The 22,997-nt window shown below is 35.9% G+C and overlaps 1 protein-coding gene across 1 annotated transcript in view; it reads right to left on the bottom strand.

Annotated features, from left to right (window-relative positions):
• Positions 1-22,997, bottom strand: part of plxnd1 (plexin D1) — a gene marked incomplete at its 5' end in the record, with an annotated part of 152,229 nt that overhangs the window by 6,210 nt on the left and 123,022 nt on the right. The window contains 5 exons of the mRNA XM_083895357.1: positions 13,166-13,240; positions 13,334-13,474; positions 19,802-19,949; positions 20,037-20,200; positions 22,570-22,674. Coding sequence (XP_083751483.1) covers positions 13,166-13,240; positions 13,334-13,474; positions 19,802-19,949; positions 20,037-20,200; positions 22,570-22,674 — 633 coding nt within the window. The remainder of the gene's footprint in view (positions 1-13,165; positions 13,241-13,333; positions 13,475-19,801; positions 19,950-20,036; positions 20,201-22,569; positions 22,675-22,997) is intronic.

The following is a 22,997-nucleotide window of genomic DNA, read 5'->3' as shown; positions in this document are numbered from 1 at the left end:
CTATACTATGTCTCCAAAATGTGACCATTTTTGGAGAAAAATAATTTGGTCCAAAATTTGAGAAAAACAACATACTATACTATGTCGTCCAAAATCTGACACTTTTTTTGAAAAACGTTTTTTTGGTCCAAAACTTGACAAAAACATCATACTATACTATGTAGTGCGTCATACTATACTATGTCTCCAAAATGTCTCCAAAATGTGACCATTTTTGGAGAAAATAATTTGGTCCAAAATTTGACAAAAACGACATACTATACTATGTCGTCCAAAATCTGACACTTTTTTTGAAAAACGTTTTTTTGGTCCAAAACTTGACAAAAACGTCATACTATACTATGCAGTACGTCATACTATACTATGTCTCCAAAATGTGACCATTTTTGGAGAAAAATAATTTGGTCCAAAATTTTACAAAAACGACATACTATACTATGTCGTCCAAAATCTGACACTTTTTTTGAAAAACGTTTTTTTGGTCCAAAACTTGACAAAAACATCATACTATACTATGTGGTACGTCATACTATAGTATGTCTCCAAAATGTGACCATTTTTGGAGAAAAATAATTTGGTCCAAAATTTGACAAAAACGACATACTATATACTATGTCGTCCAAAATCTGACAATTTTTTTGAAAAACGTTTTTTTGGTCCAAAACTTGACAAAAACGTCAGACTATACTATGCAGTACGTCATACTATACTATGTCTCCAAAATGTGACCATTTTTGGAGAAAAATAATTTGGTCCAAAATTTGAGAAAAACGACATACTATACTATGTCGTCCAAAATCTGACACTTTTTTTGAAAAACGTTTTTTTGGTCCAAAACTTGACAAAAACATCATACTATACTATGTAGTGCGTCATACTATACTATGTCTCCAAAATGTCTCCAAAATGTGACCATTTTTGGAGAAAATAATTTGGTCCAAAATTTGACAAAAACGACATACTATACTATGTCGTCCAAAATCTGACACTTTTTTTGAAAAACGTTTTTTTGGTCCAAAACTTGACAAAAACGTCATACTATACTATGCAGTACGTCATACTATACTATGTCTCCAAAATGTGACCATTTTTGGAGAAAAATAATTTGGTCCAAAATTTGACAAAAACGACATACTATACTATGTCGTCCAAAATCTGACACTTTTTTTGAAAAACGTTTTTTTGGTCCAAAACTTGACAAAAACGTCATACTATACTATGCAGTACGTCATACTATACTATGTCTCCAAAATGTGACCATTTTTGGAGAAAAATAATTTGGTCCAAAATTTGACAAAAACGACATACTATATACTATGTCGTCCAAAATCTGACAATTTTTATGAAAAACGTTTTTTTGGTCCAAAACTTGACAAAAACGTCAGACTATACTATGCAGTACGTCATACTATACTATGTCTCCAAAATGTGACCATTTTTGGAGAAAAATAATTTGGTCCAAAATTTGACAAAAACAACATACTATACTATGTCGTCCAAAATCTGACACTTTTTTTGAAAAACGTTTTTTTGGTCCAAAACTTGACAAAAACGTCATACTATACTATGTAGTACATCATACTATACAATGTCTCCAAAATGTGACCATTTTCGGAGAAAAATAATTTGGTCCAAAACTTGACAAAAACGACATACTATACTATGTCTCCAAAATGTGACCATTTTTGGAGAAAAATAATTTGGTCCAAAATTTGAGAAAAACGACATACTATACTATGTCGTCCAAAATCTGACACTTTTTTTGAAAAACGTTTTTTTGGTCCAAAACTTGACAAAAACATCATACTATACTATGTAGTGCGTCATACTATACTATGTCTCCAAAATGTCTCCAAAATGTGACCATTTTTGGAGAAAATAATTTGGTCCAAAATTTGACAAAAACGACATACTATACTATGTCGTCCAAAATCTGACACTTTTTTTGAAAAACGTTTTTTTGGTCCAAAACTTGACAAAAACGTCATACTATACTATGCAGTACGTCATACTATACTATGTCTCCAAAATGTGACCATTTTTGGAGAAAAATAATTTGGTCCAAAATTTGACAAAAACGACATACTATACTTTGTCGTCCAAAATCTGACAATTTTTTTGAAAAACGTTTTTTTGGTCCAAAACTTGACAAAAACTTTATACTATACTATGAAGTACGTCATACTATACTATGTCTCCAAAATGTGACCATTTTTGGAGAAAAATAATTTGGTCCAAAATTTGACAAAAACGACATACTATACTATGTCGTCCAAAATCTGACAATTTTTTTGAAAAACGTTTTTTTGGTCCAAAACTTGACAAAAACGTCATACTATACTATGTAGTACGTCATACTATACAATGTCTCCAAAATGTGACCATTTTTGGAGAAAAACAATTTGGTCCAGAATTTGACAAAAACGACATACTATACTATGTCGTCCAAAATCTGACACATTTTTTGAAAAACTTTTTTTTGGTCCAAAACTTGACAAAAACGTCATACTATACTATGCAGTACGTCATACTATACTATGTCTCCAAAATGTGACCATTTTTGGAGAAAAACAATTTCGTCCAAAATTTGACAAAAACGACATACTATACTTTGTCGTCCAAAATCTGACAATTTTTTTGAAAAACGTTTTTTTGGTCCAAAACTTGACAAAAACTTTATACTATACTATGAAGTACGTCATACTATACTATGTCTCCAAAATGTGACCATTTTTGGAGAAAAATAATTTGGTCCAAAATTTGACAAAAACGACATACTATACTATGTCGTCCAAAATCTGACAATTTTTTTGAAAAACGTTTTTTTGGTCCAAAACTTGACAAAAACGTCATACTATACTATGTAGTACGTCATACTATACAATGTCTCCAAAATGTGACCATTTTTGGAGAAAAACAATTTGGTCCAGAATTTGACAAAAACGACATACTATACTATGTCGTCCAAAATCTGACACATTTTTTGAAAAACTTTTTTTGGTCCAAAACTTGACAAAAACGTCATACTATACTATGCAGTATGTCATACTATACTATGTCTCCAAAATGTGACCATTTTTGGAGAAAAACAATTTGGTCCAAAATTTGACAAAAACGACATACTATACTATGTCGTCCAAAGTCTGACACTTTTTTTGAAAAACGTTTTTTTGGTCCAAAACTTGACAAAAACATCATACTATACTATGCAGTACGTCATACTATACTATGTCTCCAAAATGTGACCATTTTTGGAGAAAAATAATTTGGTCCAAAATTTGACAAAAACGACATACTATATACTATGTCGTCCAAAATCTGACAATTTTTATGAAAAACGTTTTTTTGGTCCAAAACTTGACAAAAACGTCAGACTATACTATGCAGTACGTCATACTATACTATGTCTCCAAAATGTGACCATTTTTGGAGAAAAATAATTTGGTCCAAAATTTGACAAAAACGACATACTATATACTATGTCGTCCAAAATCTGACAATTTTTATGAAAAACGTTTTTTTGGTCCAAAACTTGACAAAAACGTCAGACTATACTATGCAGTACGTCATACTATACTATGTCTCCAAAATGTGACCATTTTTGGAGAAAAATAATTTGGTCCAAAATTTGAGAAAAACAACATACTATACTATGTCGTCCAAAATCTGACACTTTTTTTGAAAAACGTTTTTTTGGTCCAAAACTTGACAAAAACATCATACTATACTATGTAGTGCGTCATACTATACTATGTCTCCAAAATGTCTCCAAAATGTGACCATTTTTGGAGAAAATAATTTGGTCCAAAATTTGACAAAAACGACATACTATACTATGTCGTCCAAAATCTGACACTTTTTTTGAAAAACGTTTTTTTGGTCCAAAACTTGACAAAAACGTCATACTATACTATGCAGTACGTCATACTATACTATGTCTCCAAAATGTGACCATTTTTGGAGAAAAATAATTTGGTCCAAAATTTTACAAAAACGACATACTATACTATGTCGTCCAAAATCTGACACTTTTTTTGAAAAACGTTTTTTTGGTCCAAAACTTGACAAAAACATCATACTATACTATGTGGTACGTCATACTATAGTATGTCTCCAAAATGTGACCATTTTTGGAGAAAAATAATTTGGTCCAAAATTTGACAAAAACGACATACTATATACTATGTCGTCCAAAATCTGACAATTTTTTTGAAAAACGTTTTTTTGGTCCAAAACTTGACAAAAACGTCAGACTATACTATGCAGTACGTCATACTATACTATGTCTCCAAAATGTGACCATTTTTGGAGAAAAATAATTTGGTCCAAAATTTGAGAAAAACGACATACTATACTATGTCGTCCAAAATCTGACACTTTTTTTGAAAAACGTTTTTTTGGTCCAAAACTTGACAAAAACATCATACTATACTATGTAGTGCGTCATACTATACTATGTCTCCAAAATGTCTCCAAAATGTGACCATTTTTGGAGAAAATAATTTGGTCCAAAATTTGACAAAAACGACATACTATACTATGTCGTCCAAAATCTGACACTTTTTTTGAAAAACGTTTTTTTGGTCCAAAACTTGACAAAAACGTCATACTATACTATGCAGTACGTCATACTATACTATGTCTCCAAAATGTGACCATTTTTGGAGAAAAATAATTTGGTCCAAAATTTGACAAAAACGACATACTATACTATGTCGTCCAAAATCTGACACTTTTTTTGAAAAACGTTTTTTTGGTCCAAAACTTGACAAAAACGTCATACTATACTATGCAGTACGTCATACTATACTATGTCTCCAAAATGTGACCATTTTTGGAGAAAAATAATTTGGTCCAAAATTTGACAAAAACGACATACTATATACTATGTCGTCCAAAATCTGACAATTTTTATGAAAAACGTTTTTTTGGTCCAAAACTTGACAAAAACGTCAGACTATACTATGCAGTACGTCATACTATACTATGTCTCCAAAATGTGACCATTTTTGGAGAAAAATAATTTGGTCCAAAATTTGACAAAAACAACATACTATACTATGTCGTCCAAAATCTGACACTTTTTTTGAAAAACGTTTTTTTGGTCCAAAACTTGACAAAAACGTCATACTATACTATGTAGTACATCATACTATACAATGTCTCCAAAATGTGACCATTTTCGGAGAAAAATAATTTGGTCCAAAACTTGACAAAAACGACATACTATACTATGTCTCCAAAATGTGACCATTTTTGGAGAAAAATAATTTGGTCCAAAATTTGAGAAAAACGACATACTATACTATGTCGTCCAAAATCTGACACTTTTTTTGAAAAACGTTTTTTTGGTCCAAAACTTGACAAAAACATCATACTATACTATGTAGTGCGTCATACTATACTATGTCTCCAAAATGTCTCCAAAATGTGACCATTTTTGGAGAAAATAATTTGGTCCAAAATTTGACAAAAACGACATACTATACTATGTCGTCCAAAATCTGACACTTTTTTTGAAAAACGTTTTTTTGGTCCAAAACTTGACAAAAACGTCATACTATACTATGCAGTACGTCATACTATACTATGTCTCCAAAATGTGACCATTTTTGGAGAAAAATAATTTGGTCCAAAATTTTACAAAAACGACATACTATACTATGTCGTCCAAAATCTGACACTTTTTTTGAAAAACGTTTTTTTGGTCCAAAAGTTGACAAAAACATCATACTATACTATGTGGTACGTCATACTATAGTATGTCTCCAAAATGTGACCATTTTTGGAGAAAAATAATTTGGTCCAAAATTTGACAAAAACGACATACTATATACTATGTCGTCCAAAATCTGACAATTTTTTTGAAAAACGTTTTTTTGGTCCAAAACTTGACAAAAACGTCAGACTATACTATGCAGTACGTCATACTATACTATGTCTCCAAAATGTGACCATTTTTGGAGAAAAATAATTTGGTCCAAAATTTGAGAAAAACGACATACTATACTATGTCGTCCAAAATCTGACACTTTTTTTGAAAAACGTTTTTTTGGTCCAAAACTTGACAAAAACATCATACTATACTATGTAGTGCGTCATACTATACTATGTCTCCAAAATGTCTCCAAAATGTGACCATTTTTGGAGAAAATAATTTGGTCCAAAATTTGACAAAAACGACATACTATACTATGTCGTCCAAAATCTGACAATTTTTTTGAAAAACGTTTTTTTGGTCCAAAACTTGACAGAAACGTCATACTATACTATGCAGTACGTCATACTATACTATGTCTCCAAAATGTGACCATTTTTGGAGAAAAATAATTTGGTCCAAAATTTGACAAAAACGACATACTATATACTATGTCGTCCAAAATCTGACAATTTTTATGAAAAACGTTTTTTTGGTCCAAAACTTGACAAAAACGTCAGACTATACTATGCAGTACGTCATACTATACTATGTCTCCAAAATGTGACCATTTTTGGAGAAAAATAATTTGGTCCAAAATTTGACAAAAACAACATACTATACTATGTCGTCCAAAATCTGACAATTTTTTTGAAAAACGTTTTTTTGGTCCAAAACTTGACAAAAACATCATACTATACTATGTAGTACGTCATACTATACTATGTCTCCAAAATGTGACCATTTTTGGAGAAAAATAATTTGGTCCAAAATTTGACAAAAACGACACACTATATACTATGTCGTCCAAAATCTGACAATTTTTTTGAAAAACGTTTTTTTGGTCCAAAACTTGACAAAAACGTCATACTATACTATGCAGTACGTCATACTATACTATGTCTCCAAAATGTGACCATTTTTGGAGAAAAATAATTTGGTCCAAAATTTGACAAAAACGACATACTATACTATGTCGTCCAAAGTCTGACACTTTTTTTGAAAAACGTTTTTTTGGTCCAAAACTTGACAAAAACGTCATACTATACTATGTGGTACGTCATACTATACTATGTCTCCAAAATGTGACCATTTTTGGAGAAAAATAATTTGGTCCAAAATTTGACAAAAACGACATACTATATACTATGTCGTCCAAAATCTGACAATTTTTTTGAAAAACGTTTTTTTGGTCCAAAACTTGACAAAAACGTCAGACTATACTATGCAGTACGTCATACTATACTATGTCTCCAAAATGTGACCATTTTTGGAGAAAAATAATTTGGTCCAAAATTTGACAAAAACGACATACTATATACTATGTCGTCCAAAATCTGACAATTTTTTTGAAAAACGTTTTTTTGGTCCAAAACTTGACAAAAACATCAGACTATACTATGCAGTACGTCATACTATACTATGTCTCCAAAATGTGACCATTTTTGGAGAAAAATAATTTGGTCCAAAATTTGAGAAAAACGACATACTATACTATGTCGTCCAAAATCTGACACATTTTTTGAAAAACGTTTTTTTGGTCCAAAACTTGACAAAAACATCATACTATACTATGTAGTGCGTCATACTATACAATGTCTCCAAAATGTCTCCAAAATGTGACCATTTTTGGAGAAAATAATTTGGTCCAAAATTTGACAAAAACGACATACTATACTATGTCGTCCAAAATCTGACACTTTTTTTGAAAAACGTTTTTTTGGTCCAAAACTTGACAAAAACGTCATACTATACTATGCAGTACGTCATACTATACTATGTCTCCAAAATGTGACCATTTTTGGAGAAAAATAATTTGGTCCAAAATTTGACAAAAACGACATACTATACTATGTCGTCCAAAATCTGACACTTTTTTTGAAAAACGTTTTTTTGGTCCAAAACTTGACAAAAACATCATACTATACTATGTGGTACGTCATACTATAGTATGTCTCCAAAATGTGACCATTTTTGGAGAAAAATAATTTGGTCCAAAATTTGACAAAAACGACATACTATATACTATGTCGTCCAAAATCTGACAATTTTTTTGAAAAACGTTTTTTTGGTCCAAAACTTGACAAAAACGTCAGACTATACTATGCAGTACGTCATACTATACTATGTCTCCAAAATGTGACCATTTTTGGAGAAAAATAATTTGGTCCAAAATTTGAGAAAAACGACATACTATACTATGTCGTCCAAAATCTGACACTTTTTTTGAAAAACGTTTTTTTGGTCCAAAACTTGACAAAAACATCATACTATACTATGTAGTGCGTCATACTATACTATGTCTCCAAAATGTCTCCAAAATGTGACCATTTTTGGAGAAAATAATTTGGTCCAAAATTTGACAAAAACGACATACTATACTATGTCGTCCAAAATCTGACACTTTTTTTGAAAAACGTTTTTTTGGTCCAAAACTTGACAAAAACGTCATACTATACTATGCAGTACGTCATACTATACTATGTCTCCAAAATGTGACCATTTTTGGAGAAAAATAATTTGGTCCAAAATTTGACAAAAACGACATACTATACTATGTCGTCCAAAATCTGACACTTTTTTTGAAAAACGTTTTTTTGGTCCAAAACTTGACAAAAACGTCATACTATACTATGCAGTACGTCATACTATACTATGTCTCCAAAATGTGACCATTTTTGGAGAAAAATAATTTGGTCCAAAATTTGACAAAAACGACATACTATATACTATGTCGTCCAAAATCTGACAATTTTTATGAAAAACGTTTTTTTGGTCCAAAACTTGACAAAAACGTCAGACTATACTATGCAGTACGTCATACTATACTATGTCTCCAAAATGTGACCATTTTTGGAGAAAAATAATTTGGTCCAAAATTTGACAAAAACAACATACTATACTATGTCGTCCAAAATCTGACACTTTTTTTGAAAAACGTTTTTTTGGTCCAAAACTTGACAAAAACATCATACTATACTATGTAGTACGTCATACTATACTATGTCTCCAAAATGTGACCATTTTTGGAGAAAAATAATTTGGTCCAAAATTTGACAAAAACGACATACTATACTATGTCGTCCAAAATCTGACAATTTTTTTGAAAAACGTTTTTTTGGTCCAAAACTTGACAAAAACGTCATACTATACTATGTAGTACATCATACTATACAATGTCTCCAAAATGTGACCATTTTCGGAGAAAAATAATTTGGTCCAAAACTTGACAAAAACGACATACTATACTATGTCTCCAAAATGTGACCATTTTTGGAGAAAAATGTTTGTTTTCAAAATTTGACAAAAACGACATACTATACTATGTCGTCCAAAGTCTGACACTTTTTTTGAAAAACGTTTTTTTGGTCCAAAACTTGACAAAAACATCATACTATACTATGTGGTACGTCATACTATACTATGTCTCCAAAATGTGACCATTTTTGGAGAAAAATAATTTGGTCCAAAATTTGACAAAAACGACATACTATATACTATGTCGTCCAAAATCTGACAATTTTTTTGAAAAACGTGTTTTTGGTCCAAAACTTGACAAAAACATCATACTATACTATGTAGTACGTCATACTATACTATGTCTCCAAAATGTGACCATTTTTGGAGAAAAATAATTTGGTCCAAAATTTGAGAAAAACGACATACTATACTATGTCGTCCAAAATCTGACACTTTTTTTGAAAAACGTTTTTTTGGTCCAAAACTTGACAAAAACATCATACTATACTATGTAGTGCGTCATACTATACTATGTCTCCAAAATGTCTCCAAAATGTGACCATTTTTGGAGAAAATAATTTGGTCCAAAATTTGACAAAAACGACATACTATACTATGTCGTCCAAAATCTGACACTTTTTTTGAAAAACGTTTTTTTGGTCCAAAACTTGACAAAAACGTCATACTATACTATGCAGTAAGTCATACTATACTATGTCTCCAAAATGTGACCATTTTTGGAGAAAAATAATTTGGTCCAAAATTTGACAAAAACGACATACTATACTATGTCGTCCAAAATCTGACACTTTTTTTGAAAAACGTTTTTTTGGTCCAAAACTTGACAAAAACGTCATACTATACTATGCAGTACGTCATACTATACTATGTCTCCAAAATGTGACCATTTTTGGAGAAAAATAATTTGGTCCAAAATTTGAGAAAAACGACATACTATACTATGTCGTCCAAAATCTGACAATTTTTTTGAAAAACGTTTTTTTGGTCCAAAACTTGACAAAAACGTCATACTATACTATGCAGTACGTCATACTATACTATGTCTCCAAAATGTGACCATTTTTGGAGAAAAATAATTTGGTCCAAAATTTGACAAAAACAACATACTATACTATGTCGTCCAAAATCTGACACTTTTTTTGAAAAACGTTTTTTTGGTCCAAAACTTGACAAAAACATCATACTATACTATGTGGTACGTCATACTATACTATGTCTCCAAAATGTGACCATTTTTGGAGAAAAAAAATTTGGTCCAAAATTTGACAAAAACGACATACTATACTATGTCGTCCAAAATCTGACACATTTTTTGAAAAACATTTTTTTGGTCCAAAACTTGACAAAAACGTCATACTATACTATGTAGTACATCATACTATACAATGTCTCCAAAATGTGACCATTTTCGGAGAAAAATAATTTGGTCCAAAACTTGACAAAAACGACATACTATACTATGTATCCAAAATGTGACCATTTTTGGAGAAAAATTTTTGTTTTCAAAATTTGACAAAAACGACATACTATACTATGTCGTCCAAAATCTGACACTTTTTTTGAAAAACGTTTTTTTGGTCCAAAACTTGACAAAAACGTCATACTATACTATGTAGTACATCATACTATACAATGTCTCCAAAATGTGACCATTTTCGGAGAAAAATAATTTGGTCCAAAACTTGACAAAAACGACATACTATACTATGTCTCCAAAATGTGACCATTTTTGGAGAAAAATAATTTGGTCCAAAATTTGACAAAAACGACATACTATATACTATGTCGTCCAAAATCTGACAATTTTTTTGAAAACGTTTTTTTGGTCCAAAACTTGACAAAAACGTCATACTATACTATGTAGTACGTCATACTATACTATGTCTCCAAAATGTGACCATTTTTGGAGAAAAATAATTTGGTCCAAAATTTGACAAAAACGACATACTATACTATGTCGTCCAAAATCTGACAATTTTTGAAAAACGTTTTTTTGGTCCAAAACTTGACAAAAACGTCAGACTATACTATGCAGTACGTCATACTATACTATGTCTCCAAAATGTGACCATTTTTGGAGAAAAATAATTTGGTCCAAAATTTGACAAAAACGACATACTATACTATGTCGTCCGAAATCTGACACTTTTTTTGAAAAACGTTTTTTTGGTCCAAAACTTGACAAAAACATCATACTATACTATGTGGTACGTCATACTATACTATGTCTCCAAAATGTGACCATTTTTGGAGAAAAATAATTTGGTCCAAAATTTGACAAAAACGACATACTGTACTATGTCGTCCAAAATCTGACAATTTTTTTGAAAAACGTTTTTTTGGTCCAAAACTTGACAAAAACGTCATACTATACTATGTAGTACGTCATACTATACTATGTCTCCAAAATGTGACCATTTTTGGAGAAAAAAAATTTGGTCCAAAATTTGACAAAAACGACATACTATACTATGTAGTACGTCATACTATACTATGTCTCCAAAATTTGACCATTTTTGGAGAAAAATAATTTGGTCCAAAATTTGACAAAAACGACATACTATACTCTGTCGTCCAAAATCTGACAATTTTTTTGAAAAACTTTTTTTGGTCCATAACTTGACAAAAACGTCATACTATACTATGTAGTACGTCATACTATACTATGTCTCCAAAATGTGACCTTTTTGCAGAAAAAAAATTTTGTTCAAAATTTGACAAAAACGACATACTATACTATGTCGTCCAAAATCTGACACTTTTTTTGAAAAACGTTTTATTGGTCCAAAACTTGACAAAAACATCATACTATACTATGTAGTACGTCATACTATACTATGTCGTACGTCATACTATACTATGTCTCCAAAATGTGACCATTTTTTGGAGAAAAATATATTTTGGTCCAAAATTTGACAAAAACATCATACTATACTATGTCGTCCAAAATCGAAAAAGAAAAGTGAATTTTTTTTTTCTGCCCAAAATGTGACCAAAACGTCATACTATACTATGTTGTCGACCTCAATGTCATATTACACCATTTCGTACAAAATCTGACCATTTTTTTGAAAAAAATATTTTGGTCCAAAATTTGACAAAACCATCATACTATACTGTCGCCCAAAATGTGACCAAAAAGTCATACTATACTATGTTGTCGACTTCAATGTCATACTATACTATTTCGTGCAAAATATGACCATTTTTTTGAAAAACATATTTTGGTCCAAAATTTGACAAAAAAGTCTTACTACTATGTCGTCATTGTCATTTTTTGGACAAAATAATTTATTTGCCAAACTGTTGGACTTTATCTACTTGATCTGCCTCCTCCTGACCAGGCGAGAAGTTCACTCCCAGATCATGGGTTTGAGTTTGAGAGCCCTGTTTTATGGTCTTAAAACAAATGCTATAAAGCCTATAGCATTTATATATGAATATGTCATATATAAATGGACTTCATTAAAAGTATAGAGGACATTGATACCTGAGTGTACACAAATACAGAGACAGATGCCAGAAAGTACACCTGTTTTTGTATTATTTATTGATCATGTATATCCTTGCTTATTTATTATGTTTTTATTGTCCTATATTCTTGTGTTCTTGTTCTCCGGTTTCCTCCCACACTCCAAAAACCCTGCCTTTCGCTCTATGTCAGCTGGAATTGGCACCGGCGCTTACAGTGACCCTCGTGTGGAGGATAAAGAGGTAGAAGATGAATGGTTGGATGAAAAATACAATGAAGTCATTGTGCCTCAAACAACCTGACTTTATCGAAAGAGAACATCTACTCAGATTGAGCGACACATTGTAAGTCTGTAGGTCTGATGCGTCTCTCAACATGCACGTAATCTCCCACCATCTCTATCTGTGAAACTCGACGTAGCACAGAACAGTAGGCCGGTTTAAACACGAATAATCTAATCAGAATCTGACATCAGAGGGACACTCTGCTGCCAACATAAGAATATCATCTCTCACCTGGTGTCTGTATTTTTTGGCATATTTGTAGATTTCCGTCAAGGCCAGGTTGGTGTTGAATTCGTTTCTGTATTTCTGCACCATAGATAAACAACAACAACAGTGTTAGGTATCATTTTCCATCATGAGAACGAAACACACAGGTGAGCAAGCGTTTAGGTAACTCACCCGTGACTCCTCAGCCAGGTGAGCGTTCATCTCTTGTTCGCTCAGAGGCGACATTTCCTGTATCTGCTTGTAGTAGCACTGCACTCTCTTCTTATATTCCGGGATCTCCTTGGCATAGAGCAGCTTGTTGGTCGGGGAGTCCTAGCAAGAAAAAAAAAAAACATACACACATTTCATGTCATGTCAGAGTTTTAACTAACAATATTTTGGCCCGGGGTGTGCGTCTGCTCGTGCGGCGCTCTGGACCGAATTCAAGCGAGCGCGATACCGACTGACGCTGACCTTATAAATGCTTTGGCAGAGCCTGAGACACAAACAGGAAAATAAAAGTTGGAAACTGAACGCTAACGATGACCTCAGCTCCGTTGTGTTAGCACTATTATGGACCGCTTGTCATTAAAATTCAGCTGTGACTCATTCAGAAAGCTGCAAAACAAAAAAAGAATCCAGTTTCAAAGCCTTTACACTGACTCCCAGTCAGTTATGAAACAGACCTTTAAACGTCTGCTGCTATAGTCTATAAACACATTAATGACATAATTATTATAAAGACTATAAAACTACTGGCTCAAGGTCAAGAGTTCAAACCAAATATAGTCATGGTAGAGAGTGAACATTTTTTAAATCTAGGTTAAAAACACTGCTTTTCTCTTTTGCTGTACTGCAAATTTGTTTAATAAATGTAAAGTAAATGATTGTTTTATGCTGCATTGTCAGATTTTACATTCTATCTTTTTTCTCTCCCTCTTTTTCCATTTTTTAATATAATTGGGATTTCTTCAAATTGTTCACATCCAGCCTTTTTATGTAAAGCAGATTGAGTCGTCCCTGTGTATGAAATGTGCTATAAAAATAAAGCTGCCTTGCCTTAAATAAACTGCTCACACAATGAGGCCATAACTAGCGGTGGTGCACTAACTAAATTACTGTAGTTAAGCAGAATTTTTTTTTCAGGCAATTGTACTTTGGTTTTCATTTTATGCTTCATTTTAAATATTGTCCTTTTTTATTCATACGAAGCAGAAAATGTGAGCGAAATCAACATGAGATTAAAGCTGTCACATGTAACCTTTAAATCACGAAACGTCTGTTTCGTTAAAATCATTGCGATGCTCCACATCACTCTCTCTCTCTCTCTCTCTGTGTTTCTCGGTACAGCAGTTTTTTATTTTGGAATCTGTGTCATTTTTTTAACACGCTGCACACAGGAAATTACGTTTTCAAGGGGAAAAGCTCAAAAGAAAACGAGGCACAAGAAAAGTGAGGCAGGTGTGGAGTGTGACAATAAATGCAGTGAAGCAACAGAAAAAGATAATACACGTATATAACGTACAGTTTATCAATTCATTGATTATTAATCAACTCTTTAAATAACACTATAACTGTTGTGATTGTCGGTTAATTTCAATTTTCTTTGTCCCCTGAGCGACTAATTGATTAATCACCTAATTAGTCAACAGAATGTTATCGATAATAAATATAATCCTGAGTTACAGCCCTAGAGGTAATACTTCTTTTTTACAAAGTCAATATTACCAGTAAAATTAATATTATTAATATATATTATTTGGATTTTGAAGCTTTTTTCATGATTAAAACAAGATTTCTGATTGTTTTAGCTTCTTAAAGGTGAATATTCTTTGTTTCTTTGCTCCACATAAACAAAGAAATCATTCAAACTGAATCATTTTGGTTTGTGGACAAAAACAAGACATTCGAGAACATCATCATTTCCAGGCTTGACAAAGACTGATCAACGTTTTTTACCGTTTTCTGACATTCTATGGACCAAACGATTTTTCTAATCTTGTCAATGTCTTTACTTTATTTTCTATTCATTTTGCAACTCTTTTGATGAGTAAAAGTGTGACTTTTAATGGAAAACACAAGAAAAATTGTATAGGTGAGCCCAAACTTTTGAACGCTACAGTGCCTTGAGATGATGTATGCTATGATTTGGCGCTGGACAAATAAAATTGAATTGAACTGAATTTCACTCGAAACCTGTGACTCAAAACGGTCCAGAGCCACAGAGAGAAAGCGAGAGAGAACATTCCAGTCTAAAAAGGTAAGACTCCTTCATGCGTCTGCCACTTTCCTCACAGTCACTTCAGGCTCCCCCGCTCTTCTGCTTATTCAAGCACAAGGGAAAAGTAGCGGGGGCTAAGAGGTAGACGGCATGTACAGGTTTAAGTGGCGACTACTGTTGTGTGTGTGTGTGTGTGTGTGTGTGTGTGTGTGTGTGTGTGTGTGTGTGTGTGTGTGTGTGTGTGTGTGTGTGTGTGTGTGTGTGTGTGTGTGTGTGTGTGTGTGTGTGTGAGAGAAAGTAGGACAGAGTAAAAGAGACTCAGCTTTTAGGATCAGTGAATGTGCCGACGATGCACCTTAATATTTCTATGTGTCAAGAGTTATTTATGTCAGCTAATATGCGTTTGTTTGTGTGTGTGTGTGTGTGTGTGTGTGTGTGTGTGTGTGTGTGAAAAGGTGTTGGGGGGGGTGGCTGAGTCACTCCCACTGATATGGGACCCTCTCTCTTCCTGTCCGCAAGGTCACTTCCTGCTGTTGGCCCATCTGCCCGGTAACCCTCCTGTGACCCCGTGGCCCTCCGCGTCTGCATTTTGCCAGATAAGATGGTTTCCGTGGAAACAGCGCGGATTGCCGGACTCTCTCATCCCCCGCTGTGGCTCGCTACGGCTAATCCAGAAACCCATAGTTTTCACTCCTCGCTCCCCCACTGTCCCATGGCCATCACACACGCACACACACACACACACACACGCACACGCACACACACACACACTCACACACTCACATGTGGACAAATGTATAGCAGATATTAGTAAAAAAAAACTGGGGCAAAATGTCCTTGAAATATGTGAAACTGATATGATCATATAATGGATGCTTTTAATGTCCCCTGTTAAATAGCTGGTTAGAGGTGATACGTGTAAAACAGTGACCTTTAGTGTGTAAAACGGTTGATTAAATCCCAAATGAGGACATTTCAAGGTTGCCTAGACTTTTCCGGAAATACGGAAGACGCCGCGCTGGTGTAACTGTCCCGCCGAGATGAAAAGAGAGAAAGAACGCTAGTTAACCTTGGCTGACTTTCTGTTTTACATCCCTGTAAGCGAGAAGTGTCCACACCAGAATGTCTGTCTTCAACGTCCCCTCCACTTTCATATGTCTATATTTTAACGCATCTCCACTGAGTTTTTCTTCTCGTCTGGTCAAGGCATTTTTGAGAAGGGTACTGGGGCTTTTTAGGTTTGGTATAGTCCATAACGTCTGCTCTCTTCTTGTTCTGATGTTCATTATGTTGTTAAGTGATATTATGTTTTTTGTTTTTTTGAGTGCTGGGCACGTTAGCGCATTAACGGCGGTTAACGGGGCTTACTGTAGGCGCGTTAAAGGAGCTAACGCAGCTAACGGAGCTAACTGATACACGGTGGCTGGACTCCGGTGCCGCGGCACGTAAACATGACATCACACGTGTCTTTTTCCGGTCAGTCGTCATGGAAATGCGTCATGCGATAACGTGCCCAGCACTAGGTTTTTTGTGGCAGTAGTTGGTGCAAAAGCTCAAACCACCAAGCCAAAACTTAAACACGACTTATTTTGTGTGTTTACTATCTGAACCATGATCATAATCAAAGCCGATTCAATTGAAAACTGTCACTTTATCTCTGATGAAACATCATAGTCATTTTATTCTTAATATAACATATATCACCTTTAACTTTGGCAAAGCATGGAGAGTGAGAGTGGATGGTTGTTTGTCTCTGTGTCCTTGTGATGGACTGGCAACCTGTCCAGGGTGAACCCCACCTTTCACTCTATGTCAGCTGAGATTGGCACAGCATCCCCCCACACAATCATGTGGAGGATAAAGCGGTAGAAGATGGATAGATGGTGAAACATTGCCAGCTAAGCATCTGTGGCTCACACAACTCCCACCCCTTCCTCTTCCCCCTAAGCTGCCACCAACCTTGTTTAGAGACTGTCCTCTAACAAAAATAAAATAGTAAAAAAAAAAGGTTTATACTGCCCCTAGTGGTAGTATAAATAACAACAAGCTGGTACCTTGGGTGTGTCGTCATCAAATAGCTTCGATGAGGTTTCCACTGGCAGTTCGCTGAGTGCTTAAAGCATTTAGCCCTAACCCTCAATAACACTTTTGAATAGTTAAGTAGAAAAATACTCCAAAAATACCCATGGCTCGTATTCAGGCGTTGGCCAAAACGACCCATAGTTCTATTTCAGTTGGAGGACAGGTTGATTGTTTGCCAGGGCAGCAGCAGCAGCATTGAGCCGCGAGAGCCGCGCTTACTAAGTAGCCTGTCACAGAACATGCAGTTGTTTATATGTAAAATAATTCAAATTTAACAGAAACAGGCCCAGATGTAACATAGACTAAAACGTTGCTGCATCAATCTCCGCTGCTGGAACCTTCCTCAGCGTCTATAAAAGCTGTCGAGGAGGATGTTACTCTCTGCGGAGGTCTGGATCTGAATGATTACTGACAGTGCAGAACAAATCTTAAAGCGTTTTTTCCTACATTATATCTTTTCAACTGTTGTGGTAGTTGCAGCTGGGCGTTAAAGTTTCATTCCCATCCCAAGGTAGTGCACCTGAGGTAAACATGGAGGTGTGTCATGTTGACACAGGAGGGAAAAAGCAGCCGTATCCTTGAACCTGTTGACTCTGTGCTCGAAAAAGCCAGATGCAACACGTTAATGATCGCTAGATACAGCTGCTGGTTTTATGTCAGCGCGGAGTCGCGGACACATGTGCAACTGCATGCGAGTTACATGCAGATACATGCTTTTGGCTTTGGCACGCGAGTCAAAATGTATAAATCAGAACGTTTCCCAGTGAAAGGGGAGCATTATTTGATGAGTCCTCGACTTCCTCCCGGGAGGAAGTCAAGTCAGAGAACGGCGGGAAGCGGAACGTGCTCAGGGTCGCGGGCGTCTGAGGGATTAGAGGGATTTGTGAGCGGCGAGGACTCTGACTCAGAGACACACACACAACACCAAGAGGGATCCCTGGTGCTCATGACCTTGGATGGGCTGACTGGGCTGAAATAACACGAGCAGAGGTAGATGGAGCCGACGGCCCGAAGGCTTCGGGTCAGGTGGTGTGTGAGGCAGCTATGTACAGAGACGGCACAGATGAGACACAGATCTATAACCTTTACTCGATCATGCGTCTAATCAGGTAGATGAGGTAGTTATAATCATCGTTCCTGTACGAGAGATCGGAGGTTTTCAGCGGCTCAGCAGAGCGAAGGAGACAGATGGATATCCTGACACTTACTGAGTAAACATCCATAAATCTGTCTGCAGAGCCCCCCCCCCCTTAGCCTCAACCTATGGGAGGAACAGGGACTCCACATCTGTCTTGGTCGAGCGGTTTGCCTTGATGCGCTCGCGAGAGGATTTGTAGTTAAGTTGGCGACTTTATTGCGCGGCGTCAGTAAATGAACTTGCACAGCGCTGTCGACAGAGATGGATTCAGGGAAAATGTCAAAACTGCTGCGAGTGTATCGAGAGACAGAGTGGTTCCAAATCTAGATAGATGTTGGAATCTCTGTCCCTCCCACAGGTCGAGGATACTTTAATGTGGGCAGGTCTGGCACTTGGTGCTTCAGGTGGCTACTGGCTACTGTTAGCAGAGCAATGTCAATGTAGCAAGAGTTGCTAACGGTGCTTAAAGGTCACATAGAGTGGTCCTGTTGCACATATATGTTAGTTATGGAGGTCTACTTACATACATTCACTTGTTTTTATGGTCAAAAACCTCCTAGTTGCTGTAAATGAGCTGCTAGAAATATGTCTTTTCTGACGTTGTTCCTGAGCCGCGATATTTCAGACTGAAATCTCACACCCAGAAGACAGAGTGTGTTATGATTGGTCAGCCAGCGTAGAGCCTTCCCAACTGTCTTGTGATTGGCCAATACCCGGATGTGACATAATCAGCACACCCGCTCTCAGAAGCGCAGCTCCCCCCTCTGGAACGATGGTTGTTAGCAGGTTACATTACATTACATTACATTATATATTATATTGTATTATATTATATATTAACAGTTCATAACATATTTTGATTATCTAACAGAGGCTGTCGGATGGAAAGTTGAACATTTCTCAAATTCTGCCACACTCAACGAAAGCAAAGTAAAGCAATGAACCCAAAATGTCGTTGAGCAGCGCCCAACACTTTTCTATTCAAAGTGAACATTTGAAGCAACAAAATCCGTAACTAGCCAAGTCAACTTCAACTACTTGACCTCCACAACTCCACAACATGCTTTTAATTTTCACCAGAGTCAAAGAAAACAATTATTAAGAAAATGCTCTTGTTTTACCCCCAAATTATATGAAAAAAAATAAAAAGATATACGGGAGTGACAGACTCCGAAACACCTCGAATGAACAGCGTGAGCAGATCAATAGACGGACTCACCTTGCCGAGCTGCAGGTCAGAAACGGAGCAGGCGTCGATGAAAGCCTGGGCGATGACGGACAGACAGGCGTCCATGTGATCCGTCTTATCGATGTCAAACACAAACTGAGGATTCTTCAGGATGTTCACCCAGAAACGCAGCGGTAAACTGCACCGAGAGGGGAAAAAGATTCACTTTTAAAGCCTTGTATTTGGGGCATGGGGGGGGGGTTGTTACGCAACAGTTAAATCTCACCTGTTGGTTTTCCAGATGTGCAGAGTGTCCGGGTCTGTGATGCCACGTTTGTCAGCCTGCTCTTCCAGGAAGTCAAAGAAATACTTGACAGCTAAAGGAGGGCGTTCGGGCGGGATGCTCAGGATGGCTTGAAAGAGGTCGTCCAAGAACTTCTGAAGGGTTCCCTGTGGACAGGAAGAGGGGGAAAAAAAGGTAGCTCATACATATGAAGTGATAGGAGCTCATCTGACTCGTGAAATAGAGCCGTAATATTCACTCAAGGCATTTGGTAAGCCTTTCTTTTACGGTCCCCTAATTACCAGGTATTTACCTGGCAATTACTAGGTAATTACCAATGGTAATAACCTTGACGACATAGTGTAGTATGACATTTTTGTCAAAAAAAAATTCCAACATTTTTTTTGAAATTTTGGACAACATAGTATAGTATGATGTTTTTGTAAAATTTTGGACCAAATTTTTTTTTTTCAAAAAAATTCTCAAATTTTGGACGACATAGTATAGTATGACGTTTTGTAGTAAATACAATGAAACTATGGTCAAAATACTGGGCATTTACCTGGTAACTATATAGTTAATTATAGTGTGTTATTGGGTAATTACTGCTGGTAATAAGAAGGCAAGTACAATGAATACAACTATGGCCAAAATGTTGGGTATTACCTGGTTACTATATGGTAAATTTTAGTGTATTATTGCAGTCCCCTTATTACTAGCTAGTTACCCAGTAAATATATGGTAAGAAAAATGTGTCTGTAATAAGAAGGGAAGTACAATGACAGGGTTTTAACCCAGTAAATTATAAAGCGTTATTGGTAATAACTACTAGTAATAAGTGGGTAAATACAGCAAATCAACAGTGGAAATACTAGGTATTTATCTGGTAAATTCATGGTAACACAAAAGTCTTACGCTGAAATTACTAATGTAATAAGAACGTAATTGAAAATGAAACTATGGCTAAAATGTTGGGTAAATTTTAGTGTATTATTGGGTTATAAGCTGGTAGGTGATTTCAGTGACTTGTTGGTGGTGGTGCCAGATGGGCTGCTGTGAATATTTTAGAAACTGCTGATCTACAGGGAATTTCTCGCGCATCCATCTATCTCTGGGGTTTACAGAGAATGGTCTGACAAAGACGAAAAAATATCTGGTGAGCAGCAGTTCTCTGTGCGGAAAATGCTGCCAGAGGTCAGAGGAGAATGACCAGACTGCCAAAATGGTATTGGTATCTTCCCACAATTTGAACTAAAGCTGATAAAAAAAACCTGTGTGCATTTGACTCAGGAGCATTGACTGTAAATGAAAAGTTGACATAGTCATCCAGTTTGCTGGCTGAGGCCATGCTGGAAGTAAGAATATACCAAATAGCCACCAGGGGGCGACTCCATTGGTCAGTTTGAATGGAAGAAAGGAAAAATACTACTACTTTTTGGTCTCAGTGGCTAGTTTCAGGTCTTCTTCTTCAGTAAAACATGAAAAGACTATGAAGGAGGCCACACGGTTGGTGTAGTGGTGTGCGGTTTGCATGTTCTCCCCGTGTGTGCGTGGGTTTTCTCAGGGTTCTCCGGCTTCCTCCCACAATCCAAAAACATGGGGATTAGGTGAATTGGTCACTCTAAATTGACCGTAGGTGTGAGTGTGTGAGTGAATGGTTGTCAGTCTCTATATGTGGCCCTGTGATGGACTGGCGAACTGTCCAGGGTGTGACCCCGCCTATCGCCCAATGTCTGCTGAGATAGGCACAGCACCCCCCGCGACCCTCTGGTGGAGGATAAAGCGGTAGATAATGGATGGATGGATGGATGGATGGATATCTGAATCTAAAAGGACCTTCTATCTTTTTTCAATAACAACTCTTTCAGTTGTGCATTCTGATCTGGGTTTAATCTGAGCAAAACAACAATGGTTTGGGGTTCTAACATATGAAATTCTGTGACTATCAGGTCTTAAGTGCTGAAAAATTTGGATAATGATACAATTCGCAAAAATATCCCCGACTCCACTCCATTTTTTGCTATGGGAGTTTCAAACCAGGATTTATATTCTGTCTTTTCATCGTCTCTAAAGTTAATGTTTTTGAGAGTGAATGGTTGTTTGTCTCTATCTGTGGCCCTGAGATGGACTGGTGAACCGTCCAGGGTGTGACTATGTCAGATTGGCACAGTACCCCCTGCGACCCTCTGGTGGAGGATGAAGCGGTAGACGATGGGATGGATGGATGATGGATGGATGGATTGAAGGAAGATGATCCAGGAAGGCAAATATGACATTATACCATTATCTACAGCTCAATCCTCCACCAGAGGGTCGCGGGGGTTGACATAGGTCAGGCAGGAAAAACAACCATTAACTCACACATACGGTTTTTAGAGTGACCAATTCACCTAATCCCAATGTGATGAAACACATTGCCACTGGTCACAAAAACCCCATCTTAAACCCAGCTTTAAACTGGTTTTAGATGACTGGTGAGTGGTGAATTACTCACAACAGTGACTGAAATAACATCACGTAGATGACGAGTATTCACCTTGGTGGAGAGCAAACGTGTCAGGTAGATTTCAGGCAGGACTTTCTTGCGGTGACTCTGTCTGTGTGACCTCTTGTTCTCCGTGAGCTCATCATGAGGCAGGACCTGGAACACACCAGAGGGCAAAGGTCAACTTACTCCACGCAAATGAATTCTCTGTTGTCTCTGTTGTTGGAGGGGATTTTCATTGTGTTTGTTTTGATGCATTAGAAACATGATCCAGAAACCACATCACAGTCTTATGGAGAACTGAATCACAGAAATGAGGAAGTGATGGAAGTTGGGAAATTCTTCTTTTTTTTTCTTTTTACCGTGTACAGGATCATGTGTTTGACTTGACTCACACAGGTCTAAACCAGGGCAAAAATAAAAAATTCCAGCTACTTGTGTCAAAAAAAAGGACGATGGAACTGTTCTGTCAAACTTAA

This window comes from Microchirus variegatus (genome assembly GCF_963457635.1).
Source record: "Microchirus variegatus genome assembly, chromosome: 9".
In the NCBI taxonomy this organism is placed as follows: domain Eukaryota; kingdom Metazoa; phylum Chordata; class Actinopteri; order Pleuronectiformes; family Soleidae; genus Microchirus; species Microchirus variegatus.
This window is presented reverse-complemented; position numbering and strand designations above follow the sequence as displayed.